At 45.0% G+C, this 22,985-nt stretch overlaps 3 protein-coding genes across 6 annotated transcripts; 1 reads left to right on the top strand and 2 right to left on the bottom strand.

Moving 5' to 3' along the window:
* Positions 1 to 312: 312 nt before the first annotated feature.
* Positions 313 to 7,476, bottom strand: C1H11orf52 (chromosome 1 C11orf52 homolog). Its single transcript, XM_038005225.2, has 4 exons — positions 7,380 to 7,476; positions 2,823 to 2,860; positions 1,460 to 1,521; positions 313 to 1,222 (listed from the first exon to the last, which is right to left on the bottom strand). Exons 1-4 carry the CDS (start codon positions 7,409 to 7,411, stop codon positions 983 to 985), a joined length of 372 nt encoding a protein of 123 aa, XP_037861153.1. The 5' UTR covers positions 7,412 to 7,476; the 3' UTR covers positions 313 to 982.
* Positions 3,420 to 17,695, top strand: CRYAB (crystallin alpha B). Of its 3 annotated transcripts, none has more exons than XM_038005222.2 (4): positions 3,420 to 3,476; positions 14,417 to 14,815; positions 15,896 to 16,018; positions 17,348 to 17,695. In XM_038005222.2, the coding sequence occupies exons 2-4, from the start codon at positions 14,615 to 14,617 to the stop codon at positions 17,549 to 17,551; spliced, it is 528 nt and encodes a 175-aa protein (XP_037861150.1). In that variant the 5' UTR covers positions 3,420 to 3,476; positions 14,417 to 14,614; the 3' UTR covers positions 17,552 to 17,695. The 3 variants fall into 3 exon arrangements, with proteins under 3 accessions (XP_037861150.1, XP_037861149.1, XP_008019039.1); XM_038005221.2 differs by lacking the exon at positions 3,420 to 3,476 and adding an exon at positions 7,519 to 7,623; XM_008020848.3 differs by lacking the exon at positions 3,420 to 3,476 and adding an exon at positions 13,178 to 13,235.
* Positions 8,693 to 13,606, bottom strand: HSPB2 (heat shock protein family B (small) member 2). 2 transcript variants are annotated; one of them, XM_008020845.3, is made up of 2 exons: positions 13,417 to 13,606; positions 8,693 to 12,909 (listed from the first exon to the last, which is right to left on the bottom strand). In XM_008020845.3, exons 1-2 carry the CDS (start codon positions 13,508 to 13,510, stop codon positions 12,455 to 12,457), a joined length of 549 nt encoding a protein of 182 aa, XP_008019036.1. In that variant the 5' UTR covers positions 13,511 to 13,606; the 3' UTR covers positions 8,693 to 12,454. The 2 variants fall into 2 exon arrangements, with proteins under 2 accessions (XP_008019036.1, XP_008019037.1); XM_008020846.3 differs by having other exon boundaries at positions 8,693 to 12,747.
* Positions 17,696 to 22,985: the final 5,290 nt, after the last annotated feature.

Here is a 22,985-nt window from a genome sequence, read left to right as displayed (position 1 = left end):
CTGCAGGTCCTGATCGCCCCCGCGCCCCCGGACCCAGATCCTCCCACTGCCGTTCCGGACCCGCCTCCCAGGAGCCCCGACAACAACCAATCCCGGCATGGACCTCAACGGAACTGCGCCCTTTGCCAATGGTAGCCCGCCCCCTGTTATTCCCATACCCCACCCCCTCCAACTCCGCCTCCAACCGCGGCCTGGGGGTGGGGCCGGAAGGCCTCTCTACTGGCTGGACTTTCGAACCGCCCTTAAAACTGGGCGGGTTGCGCTGTCCTCGCGAGGAGCCTTGGGGCCCCGCCCCAGAAAACACGCCAGGCATGTTTCTCAGGCCATTTATTGATCCTAGCGGCCCCGCACTTGCGAGAGCCAACAGTCCCTCCGAGGGAAGTTTCCGGGCCTCGCTGTGCTGTCGTTTATCAGTGTCTTGAGGTCCTGTAGGCCATGGTTGGAGAGCGCTTCCTCCACGCCTCGGCCCCCTTCCCCCATTTGTCTGTTAAGGTCTGGAACCTGACTCAGCCCAAGCCAGCCCTGGTGTCTGAATGTAAAAGCTCAGAATGCTTTTCCAGAGCACCTCCCCTTCAGTTTTGGAGTTTAAGGTGTGTGAAAAAGGATACCATTAATTAAAGTCCGACAAGATCAGCCCACGTGCTTATAGGCTAACTTTTAACCTGCTCTTTCTGCACTTTTCAAGAGCAGGAGCAACAATGGTGAGGTCGAAGACCTACCTCCCTGCACACTCCACCTAACCTCATGTGGCTAGCTAAGTTTAGCTATCCACTCATAGCTAAACCAACTATAACTCCAACCTAACAGTGACAAGTAAGAGGCCAGGGGAGAAACTGGGACGCTCACAATTCCAGGGGCTTTGGAGTTCTTTAAGCTTAAAACGTGGCCAACATCCCTGGGTTGCCACCCAATTCCCCAAAGCAGTAGATTCTCCCGGACAGGAGTAGTGATTAACGATGGACTGGGCCTTCCTCCCCAAGGCTCACACCAGGGTCCCGTTCTTGCTGTCATAGCGAGGTGTGGCCTGGGGGAAGCGAAGGGTCGCATACTCTGTAGCGTCTTCTAAATGCACTTGTTTCGCTTCCCAGGAATGGGGACGGCTGCACACTTGAATGTCAGCATAATGTAAGTTGCTGTCTTCCCACATGAGGCCTGGACTCCTGTCTTGAGACCCTTGCTGCTGTAACACCCGCTCATACGTGTGTCCTGTTGTTTCATGGCCCTGCGAGGAATGGATAACATTAAGGGAGATTCATGGCTTGGTTTTGCCCCTCACCTCCAATGCAGGGGCAGGTCGACTGATGTCCCTTCGCTTTGCTCCTTTGAGGGGCAGAGGAGGAAAGACAGAGCCAGCAAATTCTACAGGTGACTGAAATGTGTCTGTTGCAGGGCAAAAGAGCTGGCTACTGGGATCCCATGTCCGAGCAGTCCCCGAGAGGGGACAGAGGCCTGTCATTACCTTTGGGCCATTCTGCTGCAGCTGTCGTGGCTGTGGCTTCAGTGTCCGTCTTGCTTGGCTTCCTGAGGGGAAGAAATCCAACTTAAATTCATTCTCTCTTCCCTGTCTCTGTTGAGACTGCCTTTTCAACTCACTATTAAACTATCACGGCAGGCTTCCGTCTAATCTCCCTGCCTCCATTCTCACTTCTTTCATGTCTACTAGTCCTAAATCCAAACTCCTTAGCAGGGTTTACAATCTGGCCCTTTCACAATCTGGCCATATTATCTTCCATCCTCATTTTTCACTAGCCCCTAACACAGTTCAACATGAGAACCCATTATGTGCCAGGCTCTGTGCCATGTTCTGGTGGTAGAAGGATGAGTACGCTGTTTCCTCTACCTCAGGGGGCTTACAGCCTGCTAGGAAAGACAAATAAATAAAAATAAGTAAACAGACTTACAATGCAAGATGGTAAGTGCTTAGCTACACCAGTCAGTCACTTTGAATCAAATCAGTCTCTCTTTTCTTTTTTTTCATGAGCTGATTTATCTGCCTAAAACACTGTCTTCTCCCTCCTCTGCTGACTTATGAACTTTGCTTTTATTTATTTATTTAGAGACAGAGTGTCGCTCTGTTGCCTAGGCTGGAGTGCAGTGGCATGATCTCGACTCACTGCAACCTCCACCTCCCGGGTTCAAGCAATTCTTGTGCCTCGGCCTCCCAAGTAGCTGGTACTACAGGCACACACCACCACGCCCCGCTAATTTTTCTCTTTTTAGTAGAGATGGGGTTTCACCATGTTGGCCAGGCTGGTCCCAAACTCCTGACCTAAAGTGATCTGCCCCCCTTGGCCTCCCAAAGTGCTGGGATTACAGACGTTGAGCCACTACGCCCAGTCCTTTGCTATTATTTCTTTGACATTTTGACATCAGTGTCTTCTCTCATTCTCCCACAGCATGAGTGCACATCAGTTATAGCACCAGTAGATGATATTACAACTGTTTGTTTATATGAATTTATCTCTTAAATTTGATTTTCAGCTCTTCCAGAGCTGAGATCGTGTGTCTTTCCTCTTGTGCCTCTCTGCCTCCTTGGGACCCACACAGGTCCTCACATACAGTATAAGTGCTGAGTAAATATTTGCTAGATGAATGAAAGAATGAGCAACCCACCCTGCCACTCTGAAATAATGGAAAGAATAAGATCCAGAGGTTCAGAGCTAGTCTTCAATGCAGCAACCTGGATTCTCTTTTCTCTTTGGTGTGCTGTCTCCCTTTATCCTTTCATTCCTTTTCTACCCTTCTGCCCTTTCCAAAGGTGGCAGTTCTATTGCCTTCTCTAATTTGCCTCCCCCAGATTCTTCCCCCAGTCCCAAAGTTACCTGTTTTCTTTTTCTTCTGGAAAGTTGATGGGCAGCTCCTGTGATAGGAAAAACAGATAACCCATGTGCAAGAAGCCCTGGCCTCTGCCCTCCCTCCATCATTTGCTCTGTGGTCTCCTTAACATTCTGATGACCTTCCCCTGCCTCCCTCTAACAAAGATTCACCCTGAGCCAGGTTCAAAGCATTAGTCAAGGGTACCACACCTCTCCCACATGGATGGTTCTGGAAGGTGGAGTAGTACAACTGACATAACCAGACCCAAAATACAGCCTCAGGCAACCAGGCACTACATGCCAGGGATGTATCTGGCTTGAGAGCTATTCTGGGATTGTCTAACAGGCTAATTCCCAGCAGAGGGTGAGGGAAACCTGCCAAATGATGGAATATTCTTGGATCCAGAGACCCTCTTGCCTCTTCTTCAGTGCTTTTTTTTTTCCTGGGGTTTTTGCCAATCTGGGACTTTTATTCTGGGAGCCCTGGAAGCTGCCACAACCAGGGCTAACTAATTACAACCCCTTAGGGCCCTTTCTTAACAAGTGACCTCCCTCCCTGCTTCCTTGTCCTTGTTTTTAATTAACAGAGAAAGTGAGAGATGTTTAACCTTTAGCATCCTTTAGAGAACTTTGTCTACAGAACAGGGAGCACTGAATTTGGTGAGTGACTCAGCTATCCTGCCCTCACTGTAGGGCAGACCTCTTATATTTATTTCTGAGCCCCTAGGGTCCCCAGTGGCGCCCGTGTGTCTACGTGATTGTTAACTGTTTGATGCCAGAGAGACAACACTGTCTGAGGAAATAGGCTAAATAGTTTGGGGCTTACTCCGGATTCTTTTTCTTGCTTTCTTGCTAGTATATTTCCAACTCTTGCCAGAACCAACCCTGTTTGTCTGTCTGATCTCTCATCTCCTGGGAAGTTTCCTTCTTTGCTAATTGGTGAGGGTGAGAGAGAGAAGACTGACGTCCAAATCATGAGGACTACTGTGGGGAAAAAGTCAGGATTTTTCCACACACATTTGACAAAGGTTTCTGTTTTGATGTGACTTTTGGTTTTGCTACAGCTTGCTCAGTTGACAGCAGTTGAGTCTCCAGCCAAACTCTACAGGTGGTTCAGAAGAAAAACTACTTCTGTGTTTTTCTACTTCTTCTGCCACTTCAGCTCTTGCTTTATGTTACCGCTGCTCAGTCAGCCTTATCCTAAGAACGAGATAATCTTCTATTTCTTTACCACTTGTTACTACTCTTTACCTACTTATTTTTATTTAAATGGATAGAGAAAATATTAATCCTAAAATACATAGACTAGGGCTATCCAATGTTAGTGAACAGAGCCTCTTCTCAAGTTAGATATTGTGCAATGCTGGGACACAACCCAAATGGAGTGAATATTCATTTAGATTCACAGGTGATGAGATTTTATTTTTAGATTTAAGGATACTAAGTGGGCACTCTTCTACAGTAGTAATAGGAATAAAAATTTGTGCAATCCTCCTAGAATGCAACTGGCAATAAGTATAAAAAGCCTTAAACATAAATGTGTATGCCCTCTGATGTAGCAATTCCATATCCTAAGAAATAATTATACATGTACAAATATGGATATTCATTATAACATTATTTAAATTGCAAAAAATAGGAAATACTCTGAAGGTCCATGATTTGGTAACTGACTAAATAAATGACATATCCAATTAATGGAATATATGTAGCCATGTCATAAAGAATGTTGGAAGGACACCGAACATCATGGAAAATTTTACTCTTTATTAAGTTAGTAAAAAGATATGTTTTGGAATAAAAACTGTGCACATTTAAAAAATATACGGAAATACACTAAAATGTTCCCATCATCTCTGGGTGCTTATGTTTATGGCTGCTTTTTATTTTCTGCTCTTTGCAGAAGTTAAATTTTCTGCAATGAATGATTATTACCTTTGTAATCAGAAACAATAACAACAAAGAATATTTTAAAATAAAAATATCTTCAATTGCCATAATATCTTTAAGCCTCTGGAGGTTTATTGAGATAACAAAAAATAGAGAACAAAGTTTTATTCAATCCTACTAGTATTTTAAGAGGAAAAAAAGATTTTGGTTGGACTGTTTGGTATAGTGTCTCTAGAATGGGCTCTGGAGTCAGACTGATGAGGTCAGACTAGCTGTGAGACCTTCAGCAAATTTTTAACCTCTCTGGGCTTCTGTTTTCTTATTAATAAAATGAGTATGATAGGCCGGGTGAGGTGGCTCACACCTGTAATGCCAACACTTTGGGAAACCAAGGCGAGCGATCATTTGAGGTCAGGAATTCAAGACCAGCCTGGCCAACAGGTGAAACCCCGTCTCTACTAAAAATACAAAAATTAGCTGGGCATGGTGGCGCGCCTGTAATCCCAGCTACTAGGGAGACTGAGGCACGAGAATCGCTTAAACCTGGGAGGCTAAGGTTGCAGTGAGCCAAGATTGTGTCACTGCACTCCAGACTGGGCGATAAAGATAGATTCTGTTTCAAAAAAAAAAAAAATGAGTGTGATAATAGATTTCAGAGCTCATGGTATTATTGTAAGGATTAAATAAAACAGGAAATATAAAATACTTAGCATGGTTCCTAGCATATAATAAGCATCAGTAAAAGTTGACCACTAATGACTATCACCATCAGAGAACTAACCAGTAATGAAAAAAGAATACCAACACTTGGGAAGAGACAGAATAAAAGAAGCTGTTACATCCCCTTCTCTGGAAGCTTTTCTGTGCTTCTGGATGTCCTGTGTCTATAAGGCATCTCAGAGTTTAAAGGGTGCTTTATTTTGTCAATCCTGACATTCCAGGAAACATATATTTTTGTTCCCATTCTACAGATGGGTCAACTAATGCCCTTTTTTACTAACTTAATAAAGAGTAAAATTTTCCATGATGTTAGGTGTTCTTCCAACATTCTTTATGAAGTGGCTACATATTTTCCATTAATTGGATATGCCATGTATTTAGACAGTTACCAAATGTTGGACCTTCAGGGTATTTCTTACTCAACAAGGCAGGGACCAAATGTCCTTTTATTACTATGTCTTCTGTGTCTATCACTGTGCCTGTAGTACATGTCCAATAAACATTGTTTAATAAATGAAGGGATAAATGAATGAGTAGTAGGGCAGGACTTGAATCCAATGTACTACTACAAAACCTATGTGTTTTCCAACACACTTCACTTGTCTATCTAAATATAATGATGCTTTATTTATAACATGACATTCTCAAGATCTGCCCCAAGCATGGAAGGTAGTAGACAGGATAAAACCAGGACCAGGAATTTATGGCATGGCAGTGATGAAAATTCTGGGAAAGAACAGTAACAGGGCCACAGATAATTTATTACGAGGTTCTAACATACAGTATATCCTTTGCTCTTCAAAATAAGCCTGTGATCTACACAATGTAGGATGTATTATCTATATTTTATATATGAGGATGAATACAGAGAAATTAAGGGACTTATTACCTATGGTCACATAGTAAATAAGTGTGAAAGTCATACTCAGATATCCCATGGATATTCTTCTTTTTCCTACTTCTGCCCTTTTATTTTTATTTTCATTTTTGAGGCAGGGTCTCTCTGTCACCCAGACTGGAGAGCAGTGGGGTGATCATGGTTCATTGCAGCCTCGACCCCCAGGGCTCAGATGATCATCCTGCCTCAGCCTCCCAAGTACCTGGGATTACAAGCGTGCACCACCACACCTAGCTAATTTTTTTTTTTTTTTTTTTTTTTTTTTTTTTTTTTTTTTTTTTTTTTTTAGACGGAGTCTCACTCTGTCGCCCAGGCCGGAGTGCAGTGGCCGGATCTCAGCTCACTGCAAGCTCCGCCTCCCGGGTTTACGCCATTCTCCGGCCTCAGCCTCCCGAGTAGCTGGGACTACAGGCGCCTGTCACCTCGCCCGGCTAGTTTTTTTGTATTTTTTAGTAGAGACGGGGTTTCACCGTGTTCGCCAGGATGGTCTCGATCTCCTGACCTCGTGATCCGCCCATCTCGGCCTCCCAAAGTGCTGGGATTACGGGCTTGAGCCACCGCGCCCGGCCTAATTTTTTGTTTTAGACGGAGTTTTGCTCTCATTTCCCAGGCTGGAGTGCAGTGGTGCAATCTCAGCTCACTGCAATCTCTGCCTCCTGGGTTCAAGCGATTCTCCTGCCTCAGCTTTCCGAGTAGCTGGAATTACAGGCATGTGCCACCATGCCCGGCTAATTTTTTTGTATTTTTAGTAGAGACGGAGTTTCTCCATGTTGGTCAGGCTGGTCTCAAACTCCTGGCCTCAGGTGATCTGCCTGCCTTGGCCTCCCAAAGTGCTGGGATTACAGGAGTGAGCCACCGCGCCCGGCCACTTGGCTCTGTTTTCTAAGGTCTCCTGAAAGGAGGTGCGGCTCTGGTGTTGGAACAAGGAGGTACCAGGCAAAGGAAGGTGGCAGTGGGAGGCTGGCAGACAATTATCTCCAGGTACTCTGATTTTCAGGGGCTCTACATCCACCAATAGAGATAGATGTTCCCCTCTGCCCTTCCACCCTACTCACCAGCTTCCTCCGCAGCAGACCCGGTTTCCCATGGCGCGCTGTCTCCAAGGGAGCCCAGCTGTTTTTATGCATCAAGAGGCTTGTGCATTTCCGGGTTCCTGGTTGAGCTTTCCGCCGCAGCTCCCGGAGTCTGTGTCAGTGTCAGATTTCAACCTAGCAGGTTGGACTTTGGAAGCCACCTGCTGGAATGATTCCCAGGTGACTGCGTTCCCAGGCAAAGGATAGAACAACACACGGGCTCCAGGTGAGAGCTATCTCAGCTTCAGGATTTGAAGCGTTTTTTGATGAAGCCATGAACTTGAGCTTCAAGCTTCAATAAAAAGAAACCTGAGATAGAAAAGGGCTCTCGATTTCCTTAGGAAATGCTTCTCCATTACATCCCTCTGTCTTTGAAATATATCCTCTATAATAGATGAGTGCCTAATGTAATAGTTTGCTCAGCACCACTCTGGTTTAACTGAGTTTCACTTTCGTGGCAATTGGTACCAGTTTCTCATTATCTTTGTCCTGAATCTGGATTGGGATACTGGAGTCTCTTGGAAACTTAAGTTTAGGAAAATGAGTTCCTCATATAGTCTCCCTAGATCTTTGAAATCTATGTGGGCAAATCACTTAACCTTTATAGGGTCTAAGTTTCCAGGGCTGTGAAATTAAAAAACTGAATCTAATCCCCTTTCTGGTATAAAATCAGATGATTCTATGATCGGGATGGCCTCAGCACTTCTTAACCACTCACTTCCCTATCCACAGTTCAGAGCTACTGATTCTCCACTTACCCCTCAACTCTGCTTCTCCTTCCAGTAACGCAAAGTTTGACTCACCCCACACTCACCAGTTAGAAAATATGGGCTCTAGGAGAATCCATTGAAACCCATCATTCTTGTCTTCAGTTCTCTCACCCCATTTTTAGTGTTTTCCTTGGATGCCTGGTTATTTGTGTGTCCTTTAAGTGGATGTTCAGGGCCCACCACTCAGCTCTGCACTCCACAGAGAATACCCTGGACTTTGAACTCCTCTTATGAAACATGGGTAAGAGTGACAATCTTACAGGATTGTGGTGAAAAATAAAGCTGTAGTGCAGGGTCTGGCATATGGGACACGCTCAGTAAGAGTTAGGTATTGTTGTTGTTATTATTACAAAGCATATTATTTTCTTTCTTTCTTTAATTTTTAAAGAGGGTCTCAATCTGTCACCCAGGCTGGAGTTGAGTGGCTAGCTTACTGCAACCTCAAACTCCTAGGCTCAAGAGATTCTCGCCCCTCTGCCTCTCGAGTAGCTGGGACTACAGGTTCACACCACTGTGCCTAGCTAATTAAAAGAAAAAAAAATCTTTTTAGAGACAGGGTCTTTTTTTTTTTTTTTAAACTAATGTGAGATGGGGTCTTGTTATGTGGACCAGGCTGGTCTCGAACTCCTGGCCTCAAGCAATCCTCCCATCTCAGCCTCCCAAAGTTCTGGGATTACAGGTGTGAGGCACCACACCTGGCCAAGATAGGGTCTTGCTATGTTGCCCCTGCTGGTCGTGAAGTTCTGGCCTCAAGTGACCCTCCCACCACGCCTGGTTCCCACATCTTAATTTCTTTTCTTGTGCCCTAATCATTGCACTATTTCATGGCCATGCTTCTTCCGTGCAATCCATTCTGTATTCTACTCTACCATTAACTGTATCCTTTTCATCCTGTTACCCACTCCTTCTCCTCCCAGTTCAAAAGCCATTAATGATTTCCTATCACCTACAGGATACCGTTCAAACTGCTTAGCCTAGCACTTAAAGCCCCCCATAATCTGGTTCCTTTTTAGCCACCCCTTCTGTAATGTTTTAAAAAGCACCTAAGCAGCTGGGTTTACACAGTGGCTTGGCTCATGCCTGTAATCCCACTGCTTTGGGAGACTGAGGCAAGAGGATCACTTGAGCCCAAGAGTTCAAAATCAGCCTGGGCAATATAGCAACAACCCATCATCTCTACAAAGTATAAAAACTGAAAAATTAGCCAGGTGTGGTGATGTGTGCCTGTAGTCCCAGCTACTCAGAAGGTGAGGTGGGAGGATTGAGCAAGAGAGGTTGAGGGTGCAGTGAGTTGTGATCACGCCACTGCACTCCAGCCTGGGCAACAGAGTGAGACTGTCTCTAAAAAAAAAAAAAAAAAAAAAAAAAAAGAGGAAGAAGAAAAGAAAAGGAAATCACCTAAGGGATTTTTAGATGACCAGAAACTCCAAAGAAATCCATAGAGCAATAGACCATTGTGGTAGCCAGAAAACCTGATATGCCTAAAGCAGCATTAATAGAAGCCTGAAGTGATAAACAAGGATATTGATTATTCCACTGAAGTCTGTACCAGTCAATCCATGACTGGAATAACAATTGTAGGCCTAGATGTTGAAATTCAAGTTACGTTATCAAAAGGCAGTATGTTCAAAATAAAGTTAATGGGTAATATGTGATGTGGAAAGTGCTATATGATATGGTTGAAGGAACAAGGCATGGCCAGGTGTCGTGGCTCACGCCTGTAACCCCAACATGTTGGGAGGCCGAGGTGGGCAGATTGCTTGAGGCCACAAGTTCAAGACTAGCCTGGGCAACATGGCGAAACCCAGTCTCTACAAAACAATACAAAAAATTAGCCCGGTGTTATGGTGAGAGGATTGCTTGAGCCAGGGAGGAGGAGGCTGCAATGAGGGGAGATGACACCACTGCACACTCAGCCTGGGTGACAGAGAGAGACCTTGCCTCAAAAAAAAAAAAAAAAAAGACCTAGGCATGTTTAGCTGGGAAAGGGAAGCCTCAGGAAGACAGGATGGTTATCTTTAAATATCGGAAGGATTTTCAAGTGAAAAAACTATTGCATTTGTTTTTCAGAGAAGTTACTGAAATGCAGATTTTGATTCAACAAAATCAAAGGAATTTATAATGGTTAAGTTAAGACCAAAAAGAAAATGGAGGGCCAGGTACAGTGGTTCATACCTGTAATCCCAGCACTGTGGCAGGCCAAGGCTAGAGGACTGCTGGAGTCCAGGAGTTCAAGACCAGCCTGGACAACAAAGCGAGATCTCGTCTCTAGAAAAAGTAAAAAATTAGCCAGGCGTGGTGGCACACACCTGTAGTCCCAGCTACTCAGGAGGCTGAGGCAGGAGGATTGCTTGAGCAAGGGAGGTTGAGGCTGCAGTGAGCCATGATCATGCCACTGCACTCCAGCCTGAGCAACAGAATAAGACCCTGTCTAAAAAAGAAAAGACCATAGAACAGGCTACCATGGGAAGTTCTAAGTTGTCTGTCATTCAGAATGTCCCAGAATAAGTTGATTAATAACTTTAAAAGAATTTGAATGGAGTGGGGATTTGGACTAAATCAGAAGTTTTCAAATTTTTTATAGCTAAGAAACCCTTTCCCTTAAATAAAGCTCAGTTACAAAACATATCAATGTGAAGTTATTCCGGTTGAAGTCTAAGTGGAATCCTTTTCTTATTATTTTTCTTCTCAACTAGATTCCGGAAAGTTGACAATAAAAGCTAATAGTTTTTATATTTACAATATATATCCCCCATGGTGTATTACATGAGGTTTGGTAAATATTTATTGAATGAATGAATGAACAATTAAATATATCAAATGTTATTTCTCTGGGGCATGCTTTCATTTTTAATAGGCAGCAATCTTTCAACCAGAAGTTGAATTCCTCAAGTGAGTTCTGTTATCCTGGAGGTCCACAGATCCCTAAGAGGGATGTATGAATGGGTCTGAAGAGTTGTGGGAATCTATTCAAATTGTATTGCTAAATTTGGGAGCATATGTATTTTTCTGGTAAGAGCAGCTATAGCTTTTATCAGATTTTCAGAAGGGTCTATAACTCCCAAAAGTTAAGAAACAACCACTTAATTTAATTAAATTTAATTTTTTTGAGGCAGGGTCTCACTGTGTCACCCAGGCTGGAGTGTAGTGGTGCAATCTCAGCTCACTGCAGCTTCAACCTCCCTAGCTCATCCTCCCACCTCAGCCTCCCAAGTAGCTGGGACTACAGGCATGCACCACCATGGCTGGCTAATTTTTATTTTTTTGTAAAGACAAAGGTTTCACTCTGTTGCCCAGACTGGTCTCTTACTCTTGGGCTCAAGTGATCCTCCTGCCTCGGCCTCCCAAAGTACTGGGATTACAGGTGTGAGCTGCTACACCCAGCCAAGAAACAACTACTTTAATGGAAGAATTGTAGGTATCTACCACAGCTTAATAAAATATGTATTTGGAGGCAGGAAGGTCGTTTTGGACACCTCCCCCAAATCACATAGCTGGATGTTCTCTTGATTGCAGAGAATAACTGAGGGGACAGACCCTCAGGCTTTCCTGAATATACCATACCCCCAGAGGATGGGAAGGTAATGGGGTTCCATGATCATTGGAGAGGCTTTGTGTCTGTGCCCCTGTGTATGCATATTCAGGCTCTCAAAATCAGTGACCATTTCAGTGGACAGACCTTAGTACATGAAAACAAAGTATTTACTTCAGGGCTTTAGGCAACTCTCATCAGCCAAAAACCATTTTCCCAGCCCCTACCCAAAAAGGGCCAGACAGTCTGGAGACCCTTGTTTTTGTGTCTCTAATCACCAGCTCAGACAGTGCCCTCTGGGCTGTTTGGATGGCATATCCCTTTTCCCTCCCAGGATCACTCTCTCTTTTGTTGCATTGTGAGAAAATTACGGCTAGGAATTTGATCTGGAGCCAGAGTCAGCTTCCGGGTGTGATCTCAGTATCCAAGTGCGAGCTCAGGGTCCTATGACGTTGGGCACATCAAACTGAGGAACTTTTTGTCTAGCTGGCTGTGACCTCCTCCCTCCCTCCCCATCCCAGCTTCCCAGCCACAGAATAGGGAGCAGCACAAACAAGGCCCTGAGATTTGGGTTTATTCGGCTCCACCCAAAACTAAACCAAGGCTATGACACGTCCCATGGGACCAAACCATACATTGTGGACCATGCACCTTTCCTTTCCCCCAAGGATGCTGCTACCTCTGGAGTGGTGGGCAGCTGCCCATATCACCATGGGAGGTAGAGAGGGATTTGCTGGGTGCTGGGTCTGTGGCAATCAGGGCTCAACTATGGCTGCCTCCTCCTCTTCCTCTGGATCAGGAGGCGCAGGGAGCAGGGAGATGTAGACCTCATTGACCTCTGTGTCCAAATGTCGGCCACCCCGAGGCGCTTCCAGGTTTAAGATGCCATCATGAGAGAGAGCAGCTCGGACCCGCCAGGGGTCGACATCAGCAGGCAGGACATAGGTGCGGCAGAACTCTCGGGACACGAAGCCGTGGCGGTCCAGGCGCTGGGGGTGCCGGGCAGACACCTCCAGCAGGTTATCCACAGTCCTCACAGTCACCTCGTCTGGGGTAAAATGGCTCACATCCAGAAATGCCTGGAACTTGCCCTCACTGAGCCTAAGCTCAGAGGCCCCTGCCCTGCTGCCCTCCCCAGCTGGGGCGGCCCGAGGCCGGACATAGTAGCCATGGTAGAGTGTGGGGGTCAGGATCTCTTCTGGCAGAAGGCCTAAGGGGCAGAGAGAAGGCAAGAGGCAGGATGAGGGAGGATGAGGCTGGCACAGGGGCGAAATGGGAAATCTGGAGAGAGGAGGGATTGGGAAGAGCAAGAGGGGAGTCAGGAGGAGTAGGGAACGGGAAGGAGGCCACACAGTAGCTAGGAGGAGAAGGCAGCTGGGAAGAGGGGAAAGAGAACAGAAAGGAAAGGGAGGAGGAGGAGAAGCGGGGGGAGGAGGAGGCACCAAATGGCCTGGGTTGATAGAAGGGGGACAAGGAGGCACACCCAGGCGGGCAAAGGGCAGGTATCACCACTGCAAGCACCAAGTGTGTCTTGAGGTCAGCAGGAATGGGAAAGAGCTCTGCTTGGAGGGGATGAGAGGGAGTCTGGGGTGGGGGGTGGCTGGTCCCAGGAGATCAGTTAAGCCCAGAGTGGGGTGGAGGCCAGTAACGTTGGGAGGTCAGCCCAGAATTTCAGGGGGTGGGGGTGGGAGGCAAAGGGGTGGCGTCTGTGCCATACCTTCTCCGAAGCGCTGCTCACCCAGGCGGCTCGGGTTGGCAAATTCGTACTCAGCGGTAGCTGGGTGGGCATGTGGCACTGAGCGGCCCGACATGGCTGCAGATGCAGCGGGAGCCCTGGTCCGAGGTGCAGCCCCAACAGGCGCAGCGCGACCCCTCCAGCTGCCCGGAGAGCCAGGGCTCGATAGGAGGTGGGGGCGGGGTCGACACCACCCAAAATAGTGCCGAGCCTCTGGGGGGGAGGGGCGGGGAGTGGGGGCCCTGAGTGAGAGCAACGAGGGTGTGACCAGCGCCGCCCGGACCCCTAGTCCCCTCCCCCGCACACTCTTCAGCTGTCGCAGGGGGCCTGAGAGGACAGCTGAGGGTCCTGGTTGGGAACGAGCTGGGAAGGGGGAGCTGGTGGTGCCTGGGGCATGAAGAGGCCTCGCTGAGACCCTCACAAATGGTTTGCACGTTTCCACACCTCATTTTCTCCTCCTTGGTGGCCGGCACTGTGCACCCAATTCCTAAAGCACTCCTGGATTTAATGTTCTGAGAGCCACATAGGATGAAAGATGCAAGAAATCTTTCTGCTCTTTTTTTCAGGGAGTGGGGTCTTTCTGCCCAGATGTCGGAGTCCTCTCCTAAACCCAGGTCAACCCAGGGCAGAGGCAGATGGCTGGTACTGACATGTTGACCATCACTGCTCTCTTCCAAGGACTCACAAAGAGTTAATGTCCCTGGGGCCCAGCCTAGGAAGATTCCAGTCCCTGCCCAGGCCCAAGATAGTTGCTGGCCTGATTCCCCTGGCATTCAGGACTGGAGAGGAGGAGGAGGAGGGGCACACTCCACCGCCTGCCCCCCCACCCGCCCTCGTGCCTGCTTGGGATTCCTGACTCTGTACCAGCTTCAGAGAACTGGGGTGGGGGTGGGTGCCACTGGGTGTGTACAGAAAGCTAGTGAAACAAGACCATGACAAGTCACTGGCCGGCTCAGACGTGTTTGTGTTTCTCTTTTCTTAGCTCAGTGAGTACTGGGTATGTGTCACACTGCCAAATCCCCGATCACAAGTCTCCATGAACCGGCGGTGAGCTAGGATAATAAAACCCCTGACATCACCATTCCAGAAGCTTCACAAGACTGCATATATAAGGGGCTGGCTGTAGCTGCAGCTGAAGGAGCTGACCAGCCAGCTGACCCCCCACACTCACCTAGCCACCATGGACATCGCCATCCACCACCCCTGGATCCGCCGCCCCTTCTTTCCTTTCCACTCCCCCAGCCGCCTCTTTGACCAGTTCTTCGGAGAGCACCTGTTGGAGTCTGATCTTTTCCCGACATCTACTTCCCTGAGCCCCTTCTACCTTCGGCCACCCTCCTTCCTGCGGGCACCCAGCTGGTTTGACACTGGACTCTCAGAGGTGAGTCTCCCCACTGCTAGAATGGAAGAGTCCTTACTGGAACCTCCTGTAAACTTCTCCATCCATTTTCCTCTCCTTTCCTGCCTAAACCATTTTAGGCACATGTGTATCCAAATGTGAAGAAAAATGAGGAGGTTGCTAGTGCCTCCCTCCCCCATCACCTGTTTCTACCTGATGGTCCTCTGTATCCCATTTATTACATTTTTTCATGCACTGTCAAGTTCATCCTCCGTCCCCTAACTTCTCTGCAGGGTACCCCTTTCTGGTTTGGTTCATAACAATCTGCAGGGAAAGAACTGCCTTCAAACTCCTTTGCTCATCTCTTCTAACACCATGGACTCTTGACCAATTTTACCATCTCAGGTGTCAGAGCCAGGAGAGAGCCCTGCCTCACCCTGCCTGAGCTGTTCACCCTCATGGGCATTTTCTGCCTTTTTATTCCCTCTTCTGTGATTTTCCGGGTTTCTCAGGGCTGTGACAGGGCATTGGCCTGGGTCCAAGCAAGCCTTATGAGGAAACAATATAGGGACCCCCACTCGTCCTAAGAGGGTGAGAGAACAGGGTGAACATATAAGGTTGACAGAAGCTGTCACAGATAACGCTCTGGTTTAAAAATATTCCAGTGTGAGTAAACAGGAGATGAGTGGGCAAGGGCTTTGGAAGGACAAGCAGGACCAGCAGAACATTCCAGATTGGGTGGGTGGAAAACTGGCAAAGAGACCTGAGCCAGAAGAAGAGGCCTTTGTCTCACAGACAAACCACAAAGCCAGGCATTGGAGCCAGAGAGGCAGCAGATGCCAGGCCTGCACCCATCCTTGCGACTGGTCCCCTGGGTGATCTGTCTTCTTCTCTGTCCCTGTAAATAAAGTTTGGGTCTGATCACCATGAGCCTTAGGTATCACTGTGGTGGCTCCCTGAAGCAGAGAGCCATGTTTATTTAAAAAGGGGATATTTTAAAGCAGAAAAGAGAAGGATGAATTACCTGGACAGAAAGCAACTCTGCAGAATAAGACAACACCAGTATAATGAGTACTTTCGCCATCTTTCTCCCGTCCCATTCCCTTACCTTGCTATTTCTAGATGCGCCTGGAGAAGGACAGGTTCTCTGTCAACCTGGATGTGAAGCACTTCTCCCCAGAGGAACTCAAAGTTAAGGTGTTGGGAGATGTGATTGAGGTGCATGGCAAACATGAAGAGCGCCAGGTATGTAGCTTGGTTTTTTGTTTTTGTTTTCTGCTCATTCATTCAGTGTATACTGTAATAGTCCAGGGAGTGCTATCAGCTTTGGAGGCTGGCTACATTCCAGTCCCAAGCTATAATAGTCTAGATCAGGGGTTACAAATCAATGTCTAGAAGACTAAGTTAGGGATAGACCTATTGCTGTTGTTACTGTTGTTATGGCCAGAGATGTGGTCTTTGTTTGATTTGATCGCCTTAGATGGGATGATGGGATGTTGATGCCCCATCTTAGCCAGAGGTTCTGAATCTTGGCCACATTAGAATCACCAGGGGAACTTTCAAAAAACCTAATGCTCAGGCATACTCCAGACCAATTAAATCAGAATTTTTAGGGGTGGGACCCAGGGCATCAACATTTTTTAAGGTAATTCTAATCTACAGTCAAGGTTGAGGACCACTGATTTAGGTATAGGGCTGTCAGACACCTAGTTGCTTTGCATAATTACATTAACTACAGGTACCCTAAAGGCACTTGAGTTGTGAATTCTCTTTTAGCTGTGCAAGAATCCATGTCTCTTCTTTAGCCCATCTTAATGCTGAACTACTTGGTTTGTCTAAATTTCAGAGCTGTGCTCAGTCTTTAATCCCCTATAGCCCATGCGGAAATCAGTTAATGAGAACCTGTTTGGCTACATGCTTGAGAGTCAGCAGGCATACGGGTTAAGGTCATCTACTCTTTGGGGGAATTCTGACAAATAGAACAGCTTCTCATGACTTTGTAAGAGGGCTTTAAAATTCCTTCTCACCAATTAACGATAGCTCAGCACCTGTGCGTCAACCAGTACAGTTTGTCCTTAGTAATGTCCTCAGGCTGTTTCAATTTTGCTCATATGATTTAGGTTTGGGTCACAGTCTCCTTGGATGGAGTCTTTTTTTTTTTCCCCCCCAGCAGCAGTCCTATTGTTCTGGAACCTTCTGGGACATTCCTGAAGAGTCAGGACAATTTCAGGGCTTCCTCAGGGACTCAGATTCTAAATGAGATTCCAAATTCTGTAGGCCCAGTCAACATTATCTAAACCTTTGGGAAATACCCCTAAACATATCTATGCCTCAGGGTTTGAAAAACAATGAAGTGTTGTACTGTTTCAGACTTCTCAGATTCTCACTGGTAGGAGTGACTACCTAGGTAACTTCATCTTAGCCGCAACCCTGAAACAAAGCACTGTTTATTTTTCCTGTGTTGTCATGGCATTTGGTCTCACCTAAGGGGAAATCAGGATGCCTGAGTTCTGGGCAGGTGATAGTAGTTCATATTCTTATCTCTCTGCCTCTTTCCTCATTCTTTTGGGTTAGGATGAACATGGTTTCATCTCCAGGGAGTTCCACAGGAAATACCGGGTCCCAGCTGATGTGGACCCTCTCACCATTACTTCATCCCTGTCATCTGATGGGGTCCTCACTGTGAATGGACCAAGGAAACAGGTCTCTGGCCCTGAGCGCACCATTCCCATCACCCGTGAAGAGAAGCCTGCTGTCACCGCAGCCCCCAAGAAATAGATGCCCTTTCTTGAATTGCATTTTTTAAAACAAGAAAGTTTCCCCGCCAGTGAATGAAAGTCTTGTGACTAGTGCTGAAGCTTATTAATGCTAAGGGCAGGCCCAAATTATCAAGCTAATAAAATATCATTCAGCAACAGATAACTGTCTTGTGTTTGAATATTCCACACACTTTTAAATAAATGTATGGATACCACAGATCTATTTATGATTGCATTATGATTTAGAGGGCTCCAAGGATTTTAGAGTCAGAATGACTGGCTCCACCATTTACTAATGGTATAAATTTAGGCAAGTTGCTTAACCTTCCTGGTCTTCAGGTTTTCCATTTATAACATGGGTTACTGAGTTGTACAGAGCTATTATAGGAAGTAAATTAAGGAGAAGAAGCAGGAAAAGCCCCTGGCAGAGTTCAAGGAATATTAGTTACTCTGTCTCTGCCCTCTTTGATTTTAGCCCTCAGTTTAAAGGACTGGAACACATCTGAATGAACTCTGGATAATGCTACATAAAAGGCCTTACTGCATCTCTAAAATTAATTACATCATCAGGGAAGACATGGTGACCCTAATATTGTTTGACGTTTTCCTATTGATAAGTATTGCCTTAAGCTGATTTACAAGGGCAATAAGCAGGACTTGGATGATTATCACCTAACAAGCTCTGAGGTATAGGCTAAATCAGTGGCCCCCAACCTTTTTGGCAGCAGGGACTGGTTTTGTGGAAGACAATTTTTCCTGTGGCCCCGGGGGAGCAGGGGATGGTTTCGGGATGATTCAAGCATTAGATTCTCATAAGGAGTACATAAGCTAGATCTCTCACATGTGCAGTTCACAATAGGATTCATGCTTATATGAGAATGTAATGCCACCACTGATCTGACAGGAGGAGGAGCTCAGCTTCACTCACCTCCTACTGTGCAGCCTATTTCCTAATAGGCCACAGGCCAGTACCAGTCCATGGCCTAGGGGTTGGGGACCCCTGGTCTAAATTATCGAGCAAACACCTACTAACCTAAGGCCAGGAAATATCCAATTCAATGACCTACCACATAATAGTTAAGTTTTAGAATTACAATTAATAACCAATCAATAAGTGGTTCTATTATTTAGCTTAAAGACATACCACTATGCAAAAAAATCCCCCCCCCCCAAAAAAAACAACCCTCCATTTCATTTCTGTGGGTCTGGACAAAACTTCTGATTCACTTGATAAACAGGACTGCTGTAGGTGATCTGGTATCAATGTTTATTGACAACTCTTATTTTTTCTTCAGCAGCTTCCAGCTAATTTCTGATTTCTTGCAAAATCAGAAATCAGTCAGTTTGGGGACTGACCAGGGTTTTGAAATATTCTACATGAAACAACTGCCTAAATTTTTTTTATGACATAGAGGGGAACAACACACACTGGGGCCTATCGGAGGATGGAAGGTGAGAGAAGGGTGAGAATCAGGAAGAATACCTAATGGATACTAGGCTTAATACCTGGGTTATGAAATAATCTTTATAACAAACCCCCATGACACACATTTACCTATGTAACAAAATAAAGGAAAAAAAAGATCACAATGAGATACCATTGCGCCTCTATTAGAATGACCAAAATGAAAAATTGACTATACCAAGTAAAACAAAAAATATAAATAAATAAATTGGAAACTTAAAAATAAAAAAATTTAATGATGCAGGGGTATGGAGCTAGGACAATATAAATTGCAAACCTATACAGGTTCAAAAATGCTTTATCTTAAAAAACAACTTCCTAATAGTCTGAAATACTGTGATCTAGCCAGAAGTTTACAGCTAATTTTTGTGGCTGTGTAGCAGACACTGTTGGCTGCCTAACCAACAGCTATTTACCACCTTCAGCCTTGCCAACATTACCCCAGATTGGTTTAGGTATACACCATATTCTTCCTAGCCATGTGCTTCAGAGAACTGAACTCAAGCTCCAGCCAAAGGAGGTCTATCTTGACTAGTCCAAATCAAGCAGGGAAATCCTCTTCTTGATTTTCAATATTATTTTTGAAAGGCCTATGACTCAATTATGGCAAATGAGGCAGGAGGAAAGTCTGTTGGAGATGCTTCTAGAAAAAGTTTCTAAACTAAGAAAAGGTTTCAAAAAGATTCAGAGAGAAAGAGAGAGAGATTTTTTTTTTTTCCCTTGCTCTGGATGTCGGAGCATGAGAATGTGATGCCTGGATTACTGTAGCCGTTTTGAAAACGTGGAACGGGCATCCATGATATGCTGAGCACAAAGACAATAATCTCAGGTCCTTAATGGGTCAATGAACTGCTGAATTAGCCAACTCTAGAGTTTCCCTACTTCAGGCTGTTTGATTATGTCTTGTTTTTGTTAATAATCTGTTTTGACGTGGGTTTTCTGTTACTCCTAGGCTAAAACATCTGACATTATCAAGGCTGAATTAGATAGTGTAACATAACTGAATGCCTGGAAGCCATGTGTCAATTTTAATCATTTTAGTGAATTACCAGTATATTTCCCAAGCAAAGATGGACTTGGTTTTAAATAAATCACAACTTTGACTATTATATAATGATATTTGTTTCAAAAATGTGCAGGGTCACATTTTTTTGTTTGTTGTTACCATAAGTGCCTAAGTTAGACTGGTTCTTTATTGTTATTCTTTTCTAGATCACACCCTTTGCTGTGGCTATTCACATGTTTGAGAGGTTTTTTTTTTTTTTGACTTTATAGCTACCTCATCCATGATTCTACTTCATTCCCTATATCTGAATTTATAGAAGTTTACTGAGACAATTCTAATTATCATTTGTTTTGTCTTTTAATATTAGCTAATATTTATTGAGTACTATATTAGTCCATTCTCACATTGCTATAAAGAACTAGCTGAGACTGGGTAATTTATAAAGAAAAGAGGTTTAATCATTTCACAGTTCCACAGAAAGCATGGCTGGAGGGCCTCAGGAAACTTACAATCATGGTAGGAAGGCAAAGGGGAAGCAGGCACATCTTACATGGCTGGAGCAGGAGGAACAGAGAGCGAAGGGGGAAGTGCTACACACTTTTAAACAACCAGGTCTCATGATAACTCACTATCATGAGAACAGCTATGAAGTCCACTCCCATGATCCAGTCACCTCCCACCAGGCCCCTCTGCCAACATTGAGGATTACAATTTGGCATGAGACTTAGGTAGGGACGCAGAGCCAAGCCATATTAAGCATTTACTACGTGGTAGACACTGTGCTAAGTGCTTTAACCTTTTTAAAGCACTCATTTTTTAAAGAATAATTCTGGGGAACGTGTGTATAATACATATATGTTATTTCAGTAAGATGTAATACTTAGAAAATGAGATGGTTATCTTTGCCTAATGCTTTTGGAATGATACATATTTTTATGCTTTGAAAAATTCTATGCTACTTTTTCCTTCACATTTTTATTTTGAAGATTACACTGGGTTCGATTGTTGTTCTGAAGATTTATAATCACTGTTCATTCAGTAATTATTGGAGTGCCTTCTATGTGCTAGCTACAAAAATAAGACATGTTTTCTGCCCTTAAGGAATTAAGAATTGAGTGGAAGAGCAGGCAAATGAAAAGATAATTCCAAGACACTTTTTAAAGATCCTAATATGTCCATTCAAAATGTCTGTTATGGGGACCCTGAAGGCAAATACCTATTCTGGACACAGAAGGAATCCTGGAGACAGTTATCCTGGATGAATTTTATCTGGTTGGTTGTTTTTTGTGTTGTTGTTATTATTGTTTGCAGTGGCATGATGTATTAGTCTGTTTTTATGCTGCCGATAAAGACATACCTGAAGCTGGGTAATTTATAAGCAAAAAGAGATTCAATGGACTCACAGTTCCATGTGTTTGGGTAGGCCTCACAATCATGGTGGAGGGCAAAAGGCACATCTTACACGGTGGCAGACAAAAGAGAAATGAGAACCAAGTGAAAGGGGTTTCCCCTTATAAAACCATCAAATCTTGTGAGACTTATTCACTACCACAAGAACAGTATGGGGGAAACCGCCCCCATGATTTAATTATCTCCCACCAGGTCCCTCCCACAACACATGGGAATTATGGGAGCTACAATTCAAGATGAGATTTGAGTGGGGACACAGCCAAACAATATCACATGATTACAGCTCATGGTAGCTTTAACCTCCTGGGCTCAAGACACCTTCTTGCCTCAACTTCCCCGGTAGCTGGGACTACATACCTGAGCCACCATGCTGGGATTTTTTTTTTTTAGAGACAAGGTCTCACTATGTTGCACAGGCTGTTTTTGAACTCCTGGGCTCAAAGGAGCCTCCTGCCTTGGCCTCCCAAAGGGCTGGATTTATAGGCGTGAACCACCACGTCTGACCTCCTGACTGATTTAATTTAATTTGTTAATTAAAATTTTTTTTTGATACAAAGTCTGACTTTGCCACCCAGGCTGGAGTGCAGTGACATGATCACAACTCACTGCAGCCTTGGTCTTCCAGGCTTAAGTGCTTCTCCAACCTCAGCCTTCTGAGTAGCTGGGACTACAGGTGCATACCACCACACCCAGCTAATTTTTATATTTTATGTACAGACGGGGTTTCGCCATGTTGCCCAGACTGGTCTTGAACTCCTGAGCTCAAGTGATATCCCCGCCTTGGCCTCCCAAAGTGCTGAGATTACAGGTATGAACCACCACACTTGGCCTGCTGACCGAATTTTTTAAACGGCTTCTTTGAAACATTATTCACATAATATACAATTCAACCAAACTACAATTTGATGGCTTTAGAATATCACAAAGTTGTACATCCATTACAATCAATTTTAGAACATTTCATTAGCGCAAGAAGATACCTTACACTCCTTAGCCATTACCCTCCCATGCTTGCCCCTCTGCCCTAGGCAACCACTTATCTATTTTCCTTCTTTATTGATTTACCTATTCTGGACATTTCCTATAAATAGAATCATACAATATGTGGCCCTTTGTGACTAGCTTATTTTTCTTAGCAGAATCAAGAGGCATCCAGGTCATTGCATGTATCTGTACTTTACTCTTTTTGTTGCCAAACAATATTTCATTGCAGAAGCATACCACATTTTATTTATTCATTCATCAGTTGACGGACATTTGAGTTTCCATTGACTATTATGAATATTGCTGCTATGAACATGTATGCACAGGTTTTTATTTTATTTATTTACTACTTATTTATGTATTTATTTATTTTTTGAGATAGAGTCTTGCTCTGTCACCCAGACTCAAGTGCAGTGGCACAATCTCAGCTCACTGCAACCTCTGCCTCCCGGGTTCAAGCGATTCTCTTGCCTCAGCCTCCTGAGTAGCTGGGATTACAGGCATGCGACACCATGCCCAGCTAACTTTTGTATTTTTAGTAGACACTGCATTTCACCATGTTGGTCAGGGTGGTCTCGAACTCCTGAC

This window comes from Chlorocebus sabaeus, chromosome 1 (assembly GCF_047675955.1).
Source record: "Chlorocebus sabaeus isolate Y175 chromosome 1, mChlSab1.0.hap1, whole genome shotgun sequence".
Taxonomy (NCBI): domain Eukaryota; kingdom Metazoa; phylum Chordata; class Mammalia; order Primates; family Cercopithecidae; genus Chlorocebus; species Chlorocebus sabaeus.
This window is presented reverse-complemented; position numbering and strand designations above follow the sequence as displayed.

What these genes read in the sequence shown, in the direction of transcription:
- CRYAB (XM_038005222.2), top strand. Translation starts at nt 14,615, where the DNA reads ATGGACATCGCCATCCACCACCCCTGGATCCGCCGCCCCTTCTTTCCT. An exon ending in TTGACACTGGACTCTCAGAG is followed by an intron (nt 14,816 to 15,895) that starts GTGAGTCTCCCC and finishes TGCTATTTCTAG; the next exon opens with ATGCGCCTGGAGAAGGACAG. An exon ending in GCAAACATGAAGAGCGCCAG is followed by an intron (nt 16,019 to 17,347) that starts GTATGTAGCTTG and finishes CTTTTGGGTTAG; the next exon opens with GATGAACATGGTTTCATCTC.
- C1H11orf52 (XM_038005225.2), bottom strand. Translation starts at nt 7,411, where the DNA reads ATGGGAAACCGGGTCTGCTGCGGAGGAAGCTG. An exon ending in CCAGAAGAAAAAGAAAACAG is followed by an intron (nt 1,522 to 2,822) that starts GTAACTTTGGGA and finishes TCTTCCCCTCAG; the next exon opens with GAAGCCAAGCAAGACGGACA. An exon ending in TGCAGCAGAATGGCCCAAAG is followed by an intron (nt 1,223 to 1,459) that starts GTAATGACAGGC and finishes CATTCCTCGCAG; the next exon opens with GGCCATGAAACAACAGGACA.
- HSPB2 (XM_008020845.3), bottom strand. Translation starts at nt 13,510, where the DNA reads ATGTCGGGCCGCTCAGTGCCACATGCCCACCCAGCTACCGCTGAGTAC. An exon ending in TGAGCAGCGCTTCGGAGAAG is followed by an intron (nt 12,910 to 13,416) that starts GTATGGCACAGA and finishes TCTGCCCCTTAG; the next exon opens with GCCTTCTGCCAGAAGAGATC.